General features: G+C 35.1%; 1 protein-coding gene across 4 annotated transcripts in view; it reads left to right on the forward strand.

The window, feature by feature from the left end:
* The window catches only part of MON2 (MON2 homolog, regulator of endosome-to-Golgi trafficking), a 119777-nt gene that overhangs the window by 86366 nt on the left and 16861 nt on the right, over nt 1-16550 (forward strand). For 3 of the 4 annotated variants that reach the window (XM_047865426.1, XM_047865428.1, XM_047865429.1), the window contains 5 exons: nt 1921-2549; nt 6998-7141; nt 7741-7758; nt 8042-8170; nt 12208-12398. In XM_047865426.1, coding sequence (XP_047721382.1) covers nt 1921-2549; nt 6998-7141; nt 7741-7758; nt 8042-8170; nt 12208-12398 — 1111 coding nt within the window. The remainder of the gene's footprint in view (nt 1-1920; nt 2550-6997; nt 7142-7740; nt 7759-8041; nt 8171-12207; nt 12399-16550) is intronic. The other variant, XM_047865427.1, reaches the window with a different exon arrangement.

Here is a 16550-nt window from a genome sequence, read left to right on the forward strand (position 1 = left end):
TATTCTAAATATGAGATTGAGTCCCCATTCTGATGTCAGCTCAAGTCATGGTCTCATGGTTCCTATTGAGCCCCATGAGCAGAGCCTATTTGTTTGGGATTCTCTCTCTCCCTCTTTCTCTGCCCCTTCTCTACTTGCACACACGTGCTCTCACTTTCAAAATAAACTTTTAAAAAATCTGTTTTTTATTGTATGTAAGTTATACCTCAATTTTTAATAATAAAAAAAACAAAACAAAACGTGGAAAGGAAGAGGCATATAACTGGCCAGGTGTTATTTTTTGTCCTGTATAGGCAGAGTAGTACCTATTGTTTCATCCCAGAACTACTTCCAGCTTTTCTGTTAACTGATTGCTTCCTCAGAAATATGAGGAAAAATTTAAAAATTTACTCATTTATAGCCTTTGTGAAATGACTTTAAACCTTAATTATTTATGTATTTCACAGCCTACTTAATGTCACCCTGTTTTGGAAAATGTCAGTTCTTCTGATTTTTGTGTTAAATGCATGTATGTGAGTAATAAGCCATTCTGTTAACAAAACCATTGGGGTAAATTGCTCTAGGAACAAGGTCATTTTTGCTGGGTTTCATAGAAACAGACTACATGTTGCTGTAAAGAACTTCAACATAAATGTGCTTACCTGGTCATAGGAGTAGAACAAGAGATTGGATTGATCAGTGGAAGCCAACAACTGCCACTCAGCCCATACATACTCTGCTGTGGGTGGGTCAGCAGACTCCATTTCACATGAGAGGAGCAGATTTAGACTCAAAGTTGTAAAAAGACAGTCTCTTCTTTATGGTGCACTTTCTTGTGACTCACTGTAATTGGGAAGAAATGTTTAAGAAAATTCTACAACGAAATGAAAAAAGAATTCTGCAGCTCTAAGTTATTAAAATATGAAAAGGCGTGAAGTTGAGATTTCATGAGTAGAGCATAGTGTATTTTAAAAACTTAGGCCAATAAAAAAATACATATTATTCTGTTATAATTTGTAACTTTTCCAATATGTTTAAGAGTGAGAACATCTTATCTTAATCATTAAATAAAGGTAGATGAGTAAATCAAAGTTGTTACTGAAAAGCTTTTGTTTTTACCCTCTTACATTTTTATTCTGTTTTCCGTAGGCAGAAATAACTAGGAAATAGTGTGAACATGTGTATATACATTTATAGAGTTTTGTTTTTAATATTTTTTATTTAATTTTTTTTTTTTTTTTTAGTTTTAGAGAGCATAAGTGAGGGAAGGAGGCAGAGAGAGAGAAAGAATCAAGTAGGCTCCACGCTCAGTGCAGAGTCCCTGATGCAGGGCTCAATCCCACGACCTGGGGCTTGATCCCACCACCCTGGGGTCACGACCTGAACCTAAATCAAGAATTGGTCTCAACCAACTGAGCCACACAGGTGCCCCTATACAGTTTTGTTCTTAAGACCAAAACATTGATATACTCATCCTCTTCTTGGTGCCCTTTGTCCCTAGATCTGAAAAAAAAATTTTTACTTGATTTTTGGGTTTCATTGATTTTCTTTTTTTTTTAATTAAAAAAATTTTTTTATTTATTTTTGAGAGAGACAGAGTAAGAACACAGGAGGGACCGACAGAGAGGGAGACACAGAATCCGAAGCATGATCCAGGCTCTGAGCTGTCAGCACAGAGCCTGACATGGGGCTTGAACTCACAAGCCATGAAATCATGACCCAAGCCGAAGTCAGACGGCTGAAGTCAGAGGCCTAACTGACTGAGCCACCCAGGCGCTCCAAGGTTTCATTGATTTTAATTCACACTGTTAGTACCTTAGTACTTGATCATATTTCTTCAGTTTTATAAGAATTTAAGCAGAAAAATAAATTGTAAAGTTTGCAATAGTCTGAGAAATCTTGACCATTTTGATAGATTTTGTTTTTCTCTTCCCAATACAGGAGATTTTTCAAGAGCATGGGATGTTCTTCTTGACCATATACAATCAGCTGCACTCAGCAAAAACAATGAAGTATCTCTGGCTGCCCTGAAAAGCTTCCAGGAAATTTTACAGATTGTGTCCCCCGTCAGAGACTCAGATAAGCCCGAGACACCACCTGCAGTTAATGTACCTGTGCCTGTCCTGCTAGGGTCCATATCAGGCCCTGGCCTGAACAGACCGTTTGTAAGAACAGATTCCATTGGAGAGAAACTTGGACGATACAACAGCTCTGAGCCACCCATAGTTACTGATGAGCTTGAAGATTTGAATCTCTGGTGGGCTGCGTGGAATACCTGGTATAGAATTGGATCAGAAAGCACTAAGCCTCCTGTTACTTTTGACAAATTGACTTTCATCCCCAGCCAGCCTTTCCTTACAGCTTTAACTCAGATATTCCCAGCTCTCTACCAGCACATAAAGGCTGGTTTCAGCATGGGCGACTTGCAGAAGCTGGGAGTCACACTGCATAGTGCTGTGTCAGTCCCCATAAGTTCAGACGCGTCCCCTTTCATTCTTCCATCTTATACTGAAGCAGTTTTGACAAGTTTACAAGAAGCTGTGCTTACAGCTTTAGATGTTCTCCAGAAGGTAATAGAGTTTCAGTGGCTGTCTAAACAATAACGTGTGTGGTTCTCTGGAAGTTTTTTAGTTTGCCACATATTTTTTAAGATAAATTCTGGATCAGCAAGATTGTTGTATATGCATACTTTCAGATAAACCCAAGGTTCTAAACATCCAGTTACTTTAAAAACTTAGGGCTTTCTGATGTATTTGAAAAGGTAATTCAGGTTTATTTTGAGAGAGTTTCAGAAACTGCCTGTATCCTCTTTTTTCTATTCACCAACATTTTTGGTTTGATTATGCAGCTCTTCACAAGAGGGTATATACTTCTCTGAATAACAGCTTTAGTGAAGTACTTCTATAATTAGAAAATCAATAAGTTATGGGATTATATATATATCTGTATTTTTTCATTGTACTTAAATTTAGCTCTGGAATTGTTGGAAGCTTATATTTTAAAAAAAGAAGTAAGAATAAATTTAAAAGTATGTTTCTTACAGAAATTGCAAAAAGATAGATTTTACCTATGTGTGTTTTGTTACTGTGAAAAAGTTACTAAAACAAACAGACCTAAAAATCATTGAGCAAATTCCAACTAGCAGGAAAAACCAGATCAGAATCAAAGAGTTCTCTAAACCAGCAAGGTAATTGTTGGCACAATTCACAACAACCAAACTGCTAAACAGAAAAATGCCAACCGAGGAGCCAGCAATTCCAGCAAAGTTGCTGTGACATTCTAGCAAAATTAGAATGGAACTAGATTCTGATTACTCATGTGTTACCAGATTTGTGTATGGTAGATCGTTTTCTAATTAGCTGATTGCATTATATCCAGCTGGAATGATGAAAACTTTCACAGTGAAAGTAGTGGTTTCTGCTACACCAGAATACCTCTTCACTGGCTCTGGAAGAAGTCTAGCTGTGCAGTAACCTTGATCTCTTTAACCCTAGTTGTCTGTGCAGAGAAACAAATTGTGTAGAAACTTAAATTTTAAGAGAATCTGACGTTTAAAAAAATTTATTGTAGGGTTATCAGTTTTCCACAATTGAAATCAAAATAGCTGTTTTTATTTTCAGTGAAGAAAAAAAGTAGCCTGTTAGTACCTACTTTTCCCCCCTTGATTGGCAGTGCACATGTTACTTATGCAGTGCCCTGGAGGGAATTGAAAAGTTATTCTGTCAGCAAAACAAAGCACAGACCTTAAGTGATGTCTATAATCTACAACACGCATTTAGATGTTAGATTCAGGTTTTTATAAATAAAGAAATAACAACAAACCTCCAAAATTCTTTTCAAGGAAAAAAAATTATTAATTTTATTTATTTATTTATTTATTTATTTACTTATTTATTTATGTTTAATGCTTTTTATTTTGGGGAGAGAGAGAGACAGAGAGTGCAAGCAGGGGATGGGCAGAGAGGGAGGGAGTCACAGAATCCAAAGCAGGCTCCAGGCTCTGAACTGTCAGCACAGAGTCTGATGGGGGCTCAAACTCCCTAACTGCGAGATCACGTGAGCCAAAGTTGGACGCTTGACTGACTGAGCCACTCAGGCTGTATAATTTTATTTTTAAAAGCTCTGCTTTAGCAGTGTGAGAACAAGTAGAATCATTTACTTCAACTACTAGGAACTTTTTCTGAGCTTTTACTAGTTTTGAAAACAACATATACCTTCATTCTGAAACTTAGGAAGCCTTATTTGTTGTTTATTTGTATCAACTGATGCAATTTTGCATTACTAATTCTCACTCTAGCTGTTGTTTATTACTTCTATAATTATCTAAATGGTATTTTATAACACTTGAATATGATTCAGACATATGGTGTCTTTAATATTTCCTAATGGAAAAAGTAAGATATTTCACTATCAGTAAAAGTGTTTCTGTATTTTTTTCCCACGTGTGTCAGAAAATTTTTTCATAAGCAAAATTTACTTGCTTTGGGACTTTATAATTAAATTAGTTTTCCAACGAAACTTTTTATTGGTTAAAGATAATTTCCTTTGTAAAAAACTCATTTTTTATTTCACGTTTACCCTTACATAGTTCAAAGCTACAGAGTGACAGTCTTCTCTCAGTTTTTAAATCACTAGATCCCACTAAATTGATTTAGTTATGTATGCTAATTAATTTTTCTTGGCCAAGATATTTTGACATGCGTAGGACCTGAGAATTTGATTCTGTTTTCCCTGAGTTCTGAGGTCAGGAGACTGCATCTGTCTTATTTATTACTAAACTTCCAGTCAGATGGCTGGACACTGTATCTGCCTCCATCATCAAGACTGTTGGAGGGGTACTCCAGGAGACACCGGCACATTGTGTGTGAATGGTGCCCGGGGAGTTGTGCAGTGAAGCCCTGCCTGCTGCTTAATGGGGCAAGTTTCTGACTCTCTTTATTCATGAGCTTCCTAATCTATAAAATTAAAATGATAAATCTATAACTTTTTTTCTTATTAAATGGGATTTGCAAGGCATTTACTGCTTGGCACAGTTAAACATTGAGTGAATGTTTGCTGTTACTGTCTGTATCATCAAGTTCCCTGGCATAGATCTTAGTATCTGAGTTGAGGAGGCAAAAAAGTCTTTGTATAAGTAGGCACTGAATGAATTATTGTTTAAGGACTTAATAAGAGAAACCTTGAACCACGGGAGAGGTTGGATGTCCATTTTCTGTTCTTGTTTTCACATACAGTTTTCAAACTGGACTAATAGGAAATGTGCAGCTTGCTGACTGATTCGTAGCTTTTGAACTGAAATCTGTTATCGGGTTCATACTATAGTTTTTTCTGATATACAAATTTAAGAACACTGAAAGAAAACCAATAACTTTTTCTTAGATGGAGTTTTTTTTTTTTTTTTTTTTTTTAATGTCAATTCAATAGTATGCATTTTAAGATCCTGGAATTGCTTATTAAGTCAGCTATAACAATACAGTATGTTTTCTTTTTATAAACAGCCACTGAAAATTGAAATGTGTAGTCAAAGTCATTGTTTGGTGCTAAGATATTTCCAGAGAAACTGTTAATACTTAGTTTTGTAAGGTAATCATATGGGCTTTACTTTTTTTTAGTCCTTGAAACTTAAGAATCCACTTAGGATAATTTTTTTCTTTTTCACAGTAATTACTGCTTATTTACTTCTGAGAATTAAGACTCACCAAGAGCTTAATAAAAAAGAAAGTGAAATTTAACAGAAGCAGTCAGTAGAGTGATTTTTTTTTTAGGCTGTATACCATTCAGATTCCTCTAATTCACTATTACAGAGAAAAATAACCAAATATTGAGAGATAGTATTAGATGTCTTCTTTTTTTTTTTTACATTGTATTTATAGGATGATCTAACTTAGGTATGGGCAGCACTTTGCTTATCTACTTTATATTTCAAGACACTTTTCTCTAAAACTTCAGTTAAAACTAAATGGCTCTGTCTTCTCTGAGGGAAGATAAAATTAATCTATTACCTGACAGATCAAAAAGCCATGGGTTCTGGAAAACCATAAATGTTGTGTGCATCTTTTTAAAGGAATTCCCTAAAAATTTGAAATGCTTTGAATTTTGATCTAGTATTTTGAGAGTATTCAAGTGCAGAATGATTTTGCTTTTTGTTTTGTAAATAAAGCACAAGTATATTTTAGATACTACATAAATACTATCATTGAATATTTTTCACACAGAAAAGAAACATTAAAACAGGAATATGTGAAAGGATGGGAGGAGAAAACACATTTGTTGCTAGAAAAAATGAAAATATAAGACTCATTTTAAGTACTTTCAGGCTATCTGAAGTAATTAAAATCTGTAGTGTCAGGATATGTATTTTATTCTGTTTTATCAAATTATTTATAGCAATAAGTTTAATTTCTATTAAAAATTTTAAATTCTTTTGTTTTAAATCAAGTCTGTATATTCAGATACATTAGACATTAAATACACACTGCCAGGTCAAAAAATTCACATATACATTTCTTTTAGAAACAAATTTTCACACATTTTCCCAATGATGGTATACATGATTATTTGTTAAAGTTAGGAGACTAAGCATAGTGCAGAAATCAGCTGTCATTTCAGTGAACTGATGCCATTACTTAAATAGAAGTCAGTATCAGTCAATATCCTCTTGGTCAATGAAGCATTCTTGATGACCTAATGGCTGTATTACTGAACAAATGATCGGATTGTGGAACCTCAGGACTGCCTGGGACTCCTCTTCAAGTGCTTGCTCTTTTTCTAGTCTGTTAAGTAATAAATCACACTTTTTATTAAAAGGCATTTTTTAGCTGATCAACACAGTTAGCTTACACTGTATTCAGTAATAGCTTAAAATAGCTTGTAACAGCTGTGTCCTTCAGGGCTATAAAAGATTGTATAATACTTATATAAAATAGGACAGTCTTTCAGATTCTTTGGTTAAGTGCATATACAGTGAAGAACTGGAATTTAGATTATGCATTCTGTTGTTCATATTTTGCTTTTATAGGCGATCTGTGTAGGGCCAGAAAACATGCAGATAATGTATCCAGCTATATTTGACCAGTTACTGGCATTTGTGGAATTTTCCTGTAAACCTCCACAGTATGGACAGCTGGAAACAAAGCACATTGCAAATGCAAAATATAATCAGGTAATTTACTCTAAATTATATTTTCTCTGTAAGATTTCATGCCTTATTAACAGTTCCACTTAAGATGGACTTTTGAGTATCTCAGAAATTTGTCATTTACAAATAAACTTTCATATGTCTGTTAACAGTTTAAACTGAAAAGAAACACTTTTTGGAAAACCTTTTCCGTGTTCCATTTTTTTCTTGTTTTTGACTTTCCTTTCCCAAGTAGTTCTCTAGAAAGTTTGGCCTTTCATGTTACATTTTTCTTCAGAGGTCCTTTCTTGGCTGCCCCACCCCATTACAAAATGGCTTCTAAATCCCTAAGCCTAATCTTGTCTAAATATCTGTAATACAAAATGAAGAAATCTGTGTGTGCTAAATAAATTGTCTACTGCTGGTGTGAAATGTAGTTGGATTTTATGTCAAAGATTTTTATAGCCATAGTTGGCAAATTTTGGCTTTGTTTTGGCTTAGAGGAAAAGTAAGTTTCTGAATGCATGCACAGGCTGATTTTGTTCCCTCAACATAAAATAATTTTACATCATCCGAAAAGTAGTTTTAATGTGTATTAACTTTTCTCATTCTATTTGTCTTGCAACACAATGGAATCACAATAGATCCAACTATTTGCACCGGTGAGTTAAATTTCCTAAAATTGTCCTAACCTATTGGCAACAAGTAAAACACATCCTTCCCAGTACTTGATAGAATGCTCTCTGCTTTTTCTGATAGTTTTAATTTTTGCCTGGCTGAAAATTACTCTTTCATGAAGTACGTATCTCTTTGAAAACTTTGCATGTGATATAATCTTGACCTAAAACCAAGGACTGAACTTTAAGACAAAGAAGGTTTCTCTTTGAAAACAACATAATTTAATCTCATTTATTTTTAACTCCATGTGAAAATATTACTTTTTAGGCGGAATGGGTAGCCTTGAATTATGTACCGTTTGCTGAAAGGTCTTTAGAAGTAGTTGTGGATTTATACCAAAAAACAGCCTGTCACAAAGCAGTGGTGAATGAGAAAGTACTCCAGAATATTATTAAGGTATCTTTTTTTTAATTTCTATACTTTCACTTGATGATGATACTATTATTGAAATTACAGTAAATTATCGAAATTATAGGTAGTGATATATTATCATATATTGAGATAATGGAAAATATTTATATAATTATTTGTAGAGACTTTTCTCCAACATTCATGGATCATATTTAGGAAGCCATTTTTCTACAGTATGAAAAATTCTTTTTTTTTTTTTTTTAATTCACATCCAAGTTAGCTAGCCAAAGTATGGGAAGAAAAGTTCTTTTTTTAATGAAAAATATTTTAAAGTAAGTATGCATTGGATTTTTTTCACTTCTTAAATTTTGCCACAGGATAACAAAGTATCCTGTTTCTTATACTTCAAGGTTGATGAGTATTCAGGGAGAAGTTTATAGCCCATTGACTTAACTGATCATGCATGCCTTTTTAGTTTTTAAAGCCAGTTCCCTAGTGTATGGACAACCATTTGCAAAAACTCATCTCTAGTGGATTATGTCTGATTCTTCCAAAGTCTGTTTCTTGTTTTTTTTCCCTGTGTTTTGAAGAACACACCTAAACCTTGCCTTCTGTAGGCCAATATGAACTGTCTTCCCTCATGGAGAAGGCCTTTCTCTGTTTCAAAGCTCATCCTTCTCTCTGTGTCCCTCCTTTCCTCTTTCCCTCTTTTTTTGTTGGTGATGCTTTGTTTCATTTTCCTTTTAGTCTCATAAACTGTACCTTGGAAAGATGATTTAGCCCTTTATAGAAGAACTTTCTCTCACTTTACTTCCTACTCAAATGGCCCATCCCCTTTCAGCTTTTCTTTCCTTCCAAATTCCTTTAAACAGCTTGTGGCCTTCATCTAAGCTGCCACTCGCTCTCACCCCGCTGCATGCTGGCTTACTTTCATATGGTGCTCCAGAAATGACTTAAAAGTTTAGAAGATCAAATCTTCAAATCCTGTGTGCTTTTCTAATTATCCTCCTTGTCCTATGATACTGCCCTTAACCTTCTTTAAACTCCTTCCCGTGATTTTTGTCATACTCTTCCTTCCCCTCCCTACTCATCCCATCACAGCTGTTCTCTCCTCATTCATTGAGAATAGTTTGTAAGCACCTCTGTTGCCAGGTACTAACTAGTAGAAATTTAAAAATGAGCAAGATAATTCTTACATTTAATAATTCAGTGAGGGGAATATAGAAAAGGCAGACAAAGTATGTTAAGTCCTAAGTGAAGAGTACATAGTGGATTCATATAGACCTGCCTGAGTGTATTGCTGTTTACTTGCTGCTGTATAATTTTGGGTAAATGGACCTGTCAGAGCGTTTCTCATCTATAAAAGAAGGTTCATACCAATACCACTTATATGTCTTAACTATTGAGAGACTCATTCGAGATACAGCTTATAATGATACTTGCCAAGTAGTCAGTGCTGAGTAAAAAGTTAGGTTCCCACCTCCCATCCCCCACAGACAAGGAAATAACTGAACTGTCCAGAGGATTTTGGCAAGGATCAACAGAAGTGACACTTGAAGGAGTAATAGATTTGCTAGGGAGAAGGCGAGGGATTAAGCAATGTAAAAGATTGTGGTATTTTTTAAAGAAATTTTGAGAAATTCCATTTAGGGAGATGTCAGGACCTAGAATAAGTCTTAAAAAATAGCTATGGTTCTTATAAGCCATTGTAAGGAATCAGACTTTATTCTTTAGCCATTGAAGAGTGACATGAATCAGTTTGTATGTTTAAAAGAATTAAATAATCTTTTTTCTGTACTCCTTCCCCCTACCCCTTTTAAAAAAATGTTTATTTTAAGAGAGAGCTTGTGTGAGCAGGCAGAGAGAGGGAGAGAGAAAACCCCAAACAGGCTATGCACTCACAGTGTGGTGCTTGAACTCAGAGAACTGTGACAGCATGACCTGAGCTGAAATCAAGAGTTGGATGCTTTGGAGCACCTGGGTGGCTCAGTCAGTTGAGTGCCCAACTTTGGCTTAGGTCACAGTCTCACAGGTCATGGGTTCGAGCCCTGCATCGGGCTCTGTGCTGATGGCTCAGAGCCTGGAGCCTGCTTCGGATTCTGTGTCTTCCTCTCTCTTTGCCCCTCTCCCACTCGCACTCTGCCTATCTCTCTCTCAAAGATAATAAATAAACATTAAAAATAAATAATAAATAAGTAAACATTAAAAAAAACAAGAGTTGGACACTTAGCTGACTGAGCCACGCATGCGTTCCTGTGCTGCCCCTTTCTTGATGCCACTCACTACACTGTATTGTGATTAATTGGACAAGACTCTTTCTCAAAAATTGTGAGCTTTGTGGCAGCAAGAGCAGATTTCTCAGTTCCACACAGATTTACTGAGTATATGCTTTAAACCAATCTCCATCTTAGTTGCTTACATGTTTTTAAACAAAAAATGTACAAATCACATAAATCTACTGTGTGTAACATTCCCTTAATTTCAGTAAAATATTAATTGTAGTAGTTAATTATATTTTTCTTTTATCTAACCTTGAGTTATAAAATGTTAACTTAGACTGGCCCTTGTATAATTTAGCACTGTTTTCTTTGCAAATGGCAAACACTCAGGCTCTGATTAGCCTTAACAATAAAAGGGATTTATTGCCATGCTTAGCTGGAAAATTCAGAGATGGAGGGTTTTAGGTTTGGTTTATCCAGTGGTTCTGCAGTGTCAACAAAAACCAAGTTTTTTTTTCTCTCCGTTCTGCTTTTCCAAAGATTGATTACACCCCATGTTTCTCCTCATAGTTACAGGCTAATAAGGGGTTTGATGTCCAGTAGGAGGTGTGTGTATATACGTGGCTCTTATATTATTCTTCTTAAGTTTCTAAAATTAACCTTAATTGGACCAGCTTTAGTCCTATGCCCAGTCTTGAACCAGTGATTATGGTCAGGGAAATGGAGTAGATTGATTGGCTTAATGAGCTAATCATCTCTTTACCCTAAATCCCAAATGGAATTGAAGTCAGTTTCCCCCAAAGCACCTGGGGAAAGGAAAGGAATAGATCTGGCTAGGCTAATTATCTCTTAGTGGAGGCCCATTTCATGCTAACATGTAATGGTTCATGAAGTGAGTGAGTAAGTAATAACTTGTATGGAGGATGATGAAATTAAGTTTCATATTCACTCCATAACCTTGAAATATGAAAATTTGTCTCTGCTACTCTTTATCTTTCTGAGACTAGGATTTTTATATAAAAGTAGGATTTTTACTCTAATGTACATTATCTGCTGATATGCTGAAACCGGGAGTTTGATCAGTCTAGCCTTGTAGTTGCTGGATAGAACTATAGCCAGAGGACTTCATTCTGAACCACCAAATTAGTTCTTTAATGGTTTATAGCAACCTACCTCAAAAGTTGACCAGTTAAAAAGTAAATCTCAACATCACAGTCACATCACTATACGTAGCTCAGATGCTTTACTCCTGTATCTGCAAGGGTTAAGGAATAAACAGTCTTTCTGAATTATTAAACTTACTGAAATAACTTGGAAAATGAAAAAGTACATTAAAATGTTAGAGTAGAACATAAAATTCAAAGAATTTTAGAGATAAAACATAAGACTTCAAAGTATTGATGCTTTAGGTTATATTTACCTAACCAATAGTGAAAAAATACAAGGTGTTGATCTTTCTTAAATGGGAGAACCCCATCAGTCAGATTATTTTCTGCTAGGAAAAATATGGTAGAACGTTCTAATTCTGTAACAGTAAGTTGAGAGAAACTGTGAAATTTTAAGTTTACTATTCCTATCTTTTTGGATAACATCCCTATATTTTATGATGAGAAACTGAAGTTCAAAAGGTTGTTACTCATTCAAGGTCATTGTTTATAAAATGGAAACAGAATATCTTTTTAGGCAGTAGGATTTGAGGACCATGTCTGAAATACTGATTTTTCTAGAAAATAATATCCTTTTTTTAAGTGAAAATACCTGTGCTCTTATTTTTTTCTCTTTGCTATAGTTTTTTTTAAGTAATTAAAGTTGTATTTATATATTTTAATTAATACATGTTTTAAATTGTCTTTATTTTCACAGACCCTTAGGGTTCCTCTCAGTTTGAAATATTCCTGCCCTTCTGAAAGCACATGGAAACTAGCAGTATCTTCTCTCCTCAAAGTCCTTTCTATTGGGCTACCTGTTGCCCGGCAGCATGCTTCTTCTGGAAAATTTGACAGTATGTGGCCAGAACTAGCCAATACTTTTGAAGACTTTCTCTTTACTAAAAGGTCAGCTCATTCAATTTTACAATTAAGACAGTCTCTCAAAAAGTACCTGTGATTGATCTAAAAACAATCTTTCTCATTACTCATTTACAAAGTAATTATTAAGATTGCCATGTTGTATACGAAGCAAGACTGAGTAGACCTTTATCCACTAGGTACATTATCATGAGCAATGGAGATTTTTGCTTTTTACACTGTTTTTGTTTTTTTAAGCTTATTTATTTATTTTGAGAGAGAAAGAGGGGGAGAGAGAGAGCCCATGTGCAGGAGAGGGGCAGAAAGAGAGGGAGAATCCCAAGCAGGCTCTGTGTTGTCAGTGCAGAGCTTGTTGCAGAACTCAATCCCACGAACGGTGAGATTATGACCTCACCTGAAATGAAGAGTCAGAAGCTTACCCCACTGAGCCACCCAGGTGCCCCTACAGTGGTTTTTTTGTTTTTTTAAATGTTTATTCTTGAGAGAGAGACAGAGAGCAAGAGCTGGGGAGGGGCAGAGCGGGGAGGGACACAGAATCCGAAGCAGGCTCCAGGCTCTGAGCTGTCAGCACAGTGCCTCACTCGTGGTTCGAACTCAGAAACCGTGAAATCATGAACGGAGCCAAAGTCAGACACTTAACCAACTGAGCCACCCAGGTGCCCTGTGTTTTTGATTTTAAGACAGAAGTCTGTAAGACAATATGGATGAATCGTAATTAAGGTTTTAACTTGAGGAAGCTAAGATCTGTTTTTTAAATCTGCTGCCCATTTGACATCGCAAGAGGAAAACAATTGCAATAAATTAGTGTTGCACCAGAATAAATACGATTAGTGATGATAATGATTAGCTCTTTAAGATGTTAGTTTTGGTGGGGGCACCTGGGTGGCTCAGTCGGTTAAGCGTCCACCTTCGGCTCAGGTCATGATCTCACGGTTGGTGGATTCGAGCCCCTCATCAGGCTCTGTGCTGACAGCTCAGAGCCTGGAGCCTGCTTCGGTTTCTGTGTCTCCCTGTCTCTCTGCTCCTCCCCCACTCATGCTCTGTCTGTCTCTCAAAAATAAATAAATATTAAAAAAAAATTTTTTTTCATAAAAAAATATGTTAGTTTTGGTGAAGAAGAGTGGAATTTTCATTGTGTGACATCCATCTGAAGGCTTATGTTTATGGATCATCTTTTGACCCCTCACTGAATGAGAGTAGGATAATTAGAAGACATACTAAATTTTATGAATGAGGAATCTGTGGGCTAACTTAAATTTTGTATAAAAGCTTATCTGGTATTTCAAAATTGAAAGTAGTAACATCCTAATTTGTTTCCACAAATGGTCAGATTTTGTTTTACTTTCTTTTCTTTTTTTTTTTTTTTAAGTTTATTTATTTGAGAGAGAGAGAGAGAGAGAAAGAACACAAGCAGAGGAGGGGCAGAGAGAGAGGGAGAGAGAGAATCCTCAGCATGCTCCACACTCAGCGTGGAGCCAAGGTAGGGCTCAATTATAGGACCACGAGATCACGACCTGAGCCCATATCAAGAGTCAGACGCCTAACTGACTGAGCCACCCAAGTACCCCTTGTTTACTTTCTTATGTATCTCATCTCTAGAAATCTTGTAAATACCAATGCAAGCATACTCTGTATTTGCAGGAAAATTATAAGGACTCAAAGCACATTGAAACAAATTATCTTTTTATCTGTAACTCTGAAGATTTGAATTTCTTTGTGGATTCCATTGCCCAAAATCACTATATTAATTTGTATGAATCAAATAGGTTTAGAGATTTAAACTTTTCTTTTTCCTTGTCAGTTGTCTGTATATTCATGTTGCTTTATTATTTTATTTTTATTTATTTTTTATTTTTATTTTTTTTTAATTTTTATTTATTTTTCTTTTTATTTATTTTTTAAAGATTTTACTTTTACATAATCTCTACACCTAGCATGGGGCTTGAACCCACAACCCCAAGACCAAGAGGTGCATGCTACACCAACTGAGCCAGCCAGGTGTCCCATAATAATATAACCTTTTAGAGCAGGTTTTTTGGCAATGAGTAAAACTTCTTTGTTTTCTTTTGGCTAGGTCTTTCTACCATCTTACTTAATTCTCAAGTTTCTTATTGAACATTTTTCATTTTCCAAACTTTGTTCTTATTTTATTAAGTTCAGTTTTCTGAAATTAATTTTATGTGTTTGTGTACAATAAAGTAGGCAATGAAACAAAAGGCCTAATAATAGAAACTGTACATCTTATGTCATTTTGTATTAATGCAGTCGTACTATAATTCACTATAGTTTTTAGCCCAACGGCAGCCCTGCTTACATTAAAGTTTTGGGTGTATTGAGTATGTTGAAAATCATATTAAGAAAGCAGACAGCATAGTGGGTAAGAGCACTGACTTAGGAGTGGGGCCATCTGGATTCAAATCTCGACTATATTACTTTATAACTGAGATGTTTTGGACAAGTTACTTAACCTCTCAGGAACTCATTTCCTTATCTGTTAATGGGAATTATACTTAACTCATAGGGTCATTATGAGGGTTAAGTCACTTAAAATAAATGACTCCTTAGAGTAGTACCTGGCATGTAAGTGCTTTTAAAATGCTTGCTACCACTATTATTATCCTCATTATTTCCTTTCCTTAAGAGAAAGTGATGCTATCCGTATCCTTTCCCATCAAAAAGCCATATTTTAAACTAGAATTTTAAAGACCAAAACTGTAAATAACTAGGAGTAGGAAATTTACTTCTAAATTTGGAATTGTGTATAATGGCTAGAAAATAATAAAGATACTGACTTCAGCTGTTAGTAACACAGCATCAGTGTTCTCAGTTGTAGTTATTCTACTTATAGATTTAAGCCTTCTACTACATGGAGTAGTAGAGACATACCCTACATTGAACGTCATGACCTACTTTGGACTCTATCACCTACTTCCTGTTGACCTTGGACTGGTCATTTTTATTTCATCGTCCAAAAAATATTTTAAAGCTCAAATTGAAAACTTGCATTAGTTAGCTGAAGCTAAAAATGGCAGTGCTCACTAGGAGAACTTAAAACAATGCACATTTTCAGTTTCATGAGGTTTTGTTTTTTTGTTTTTCAAATAATTGATTACTTTGGAAATCACAAAATATTATTTTATGTCATATATGTACTTGTTCTATAACTGAAGTTCATCAGTAATATTGAACAGTAGGGTGTTTCAGAATGTTGCTTGGAATAATAAGGCCGTAGTTTTTATATAATACTAATATTTGAGCATATTTCATCTTGGAACATTTATAAGTCCTTTAACTTAATATACACTCTAAGACTTTGAATAACCATGCCTTTATAATGCTTAGCTTTCTTTTGTTCTTTAAGCTGTTTTGGCAAGGCAGTATAATAACAAAGAAATACAAATAAAATCAAAATTAGCTAGAAGAAAACGAAGGCTTTGGACATCATTGAAGACTATCATAAATAAATAGTTGAAAGGAGAAAAAGAAAAAACATGATTAAAGATGAAAAACATAAAGACTGTAATCTGGTAGACACTTGAAGTTTATTAGGAGTTCATTCAATCATCCTTGGAGTACTGAAACATGGTGCTTGTCCTCTAGAATACACTTGGGCTGGGGGGGAGTTCATACAAACGGTCTGTGGACCTTAAGTTAAAAATCACTAAGTACTACCCAAAAGAATTCAGATGAAACATGTTCACACAAAAACTTGTTCACTAATATTCATAGTGGTATTTGTCATAATAGCCCCCAAATGAAGACAATCCAAATGTTTATCACCTGATGAGTGGATAAAGTAAATGTGGTATGTCCACAGATTGGAATATTCAGCCATAAGAAACGATAAAATACTGATGTATGCATGCTACAGTGTAGATGAATCTTGAAGATGTTATGCTATGTGAAAGAAACCAGACACAAAAGTCCATATATTGTATGATGTCACTTATGGGGTATATCCAGAATAGGCAAATGTGTAAAGACAGAAAGTAGATTAATGGTTGCTACAGGTGGGAGAGGAGAGGATGAGGAGTGACTGGTCAAAGAACAGAATGTGTTTCAAGAGTGATGAAAATATCCTAGAATTAGAAGTGGCACAACTTTGTGCAGATGCTAAAAAGCACTGAATTATATAATTTAAAAGGTGAATTTTATAGTATATGAAATTGTATCTCATTA

The sequence above is a fragment of the Prionailurus viverrinus genome, chromosome B4 (assembly GCF_022837055.1).
Source record: "Prionailurus viverrinus isolate Anna chromosome B4, UM_Priviv_1.0, whole genome shotgun sequence".
NCBI lineage: Eukaryota > Metazoa > Chordata > Mammalia > Carnivora > Felidae > Prionailurus > Prionailurus viverrinus.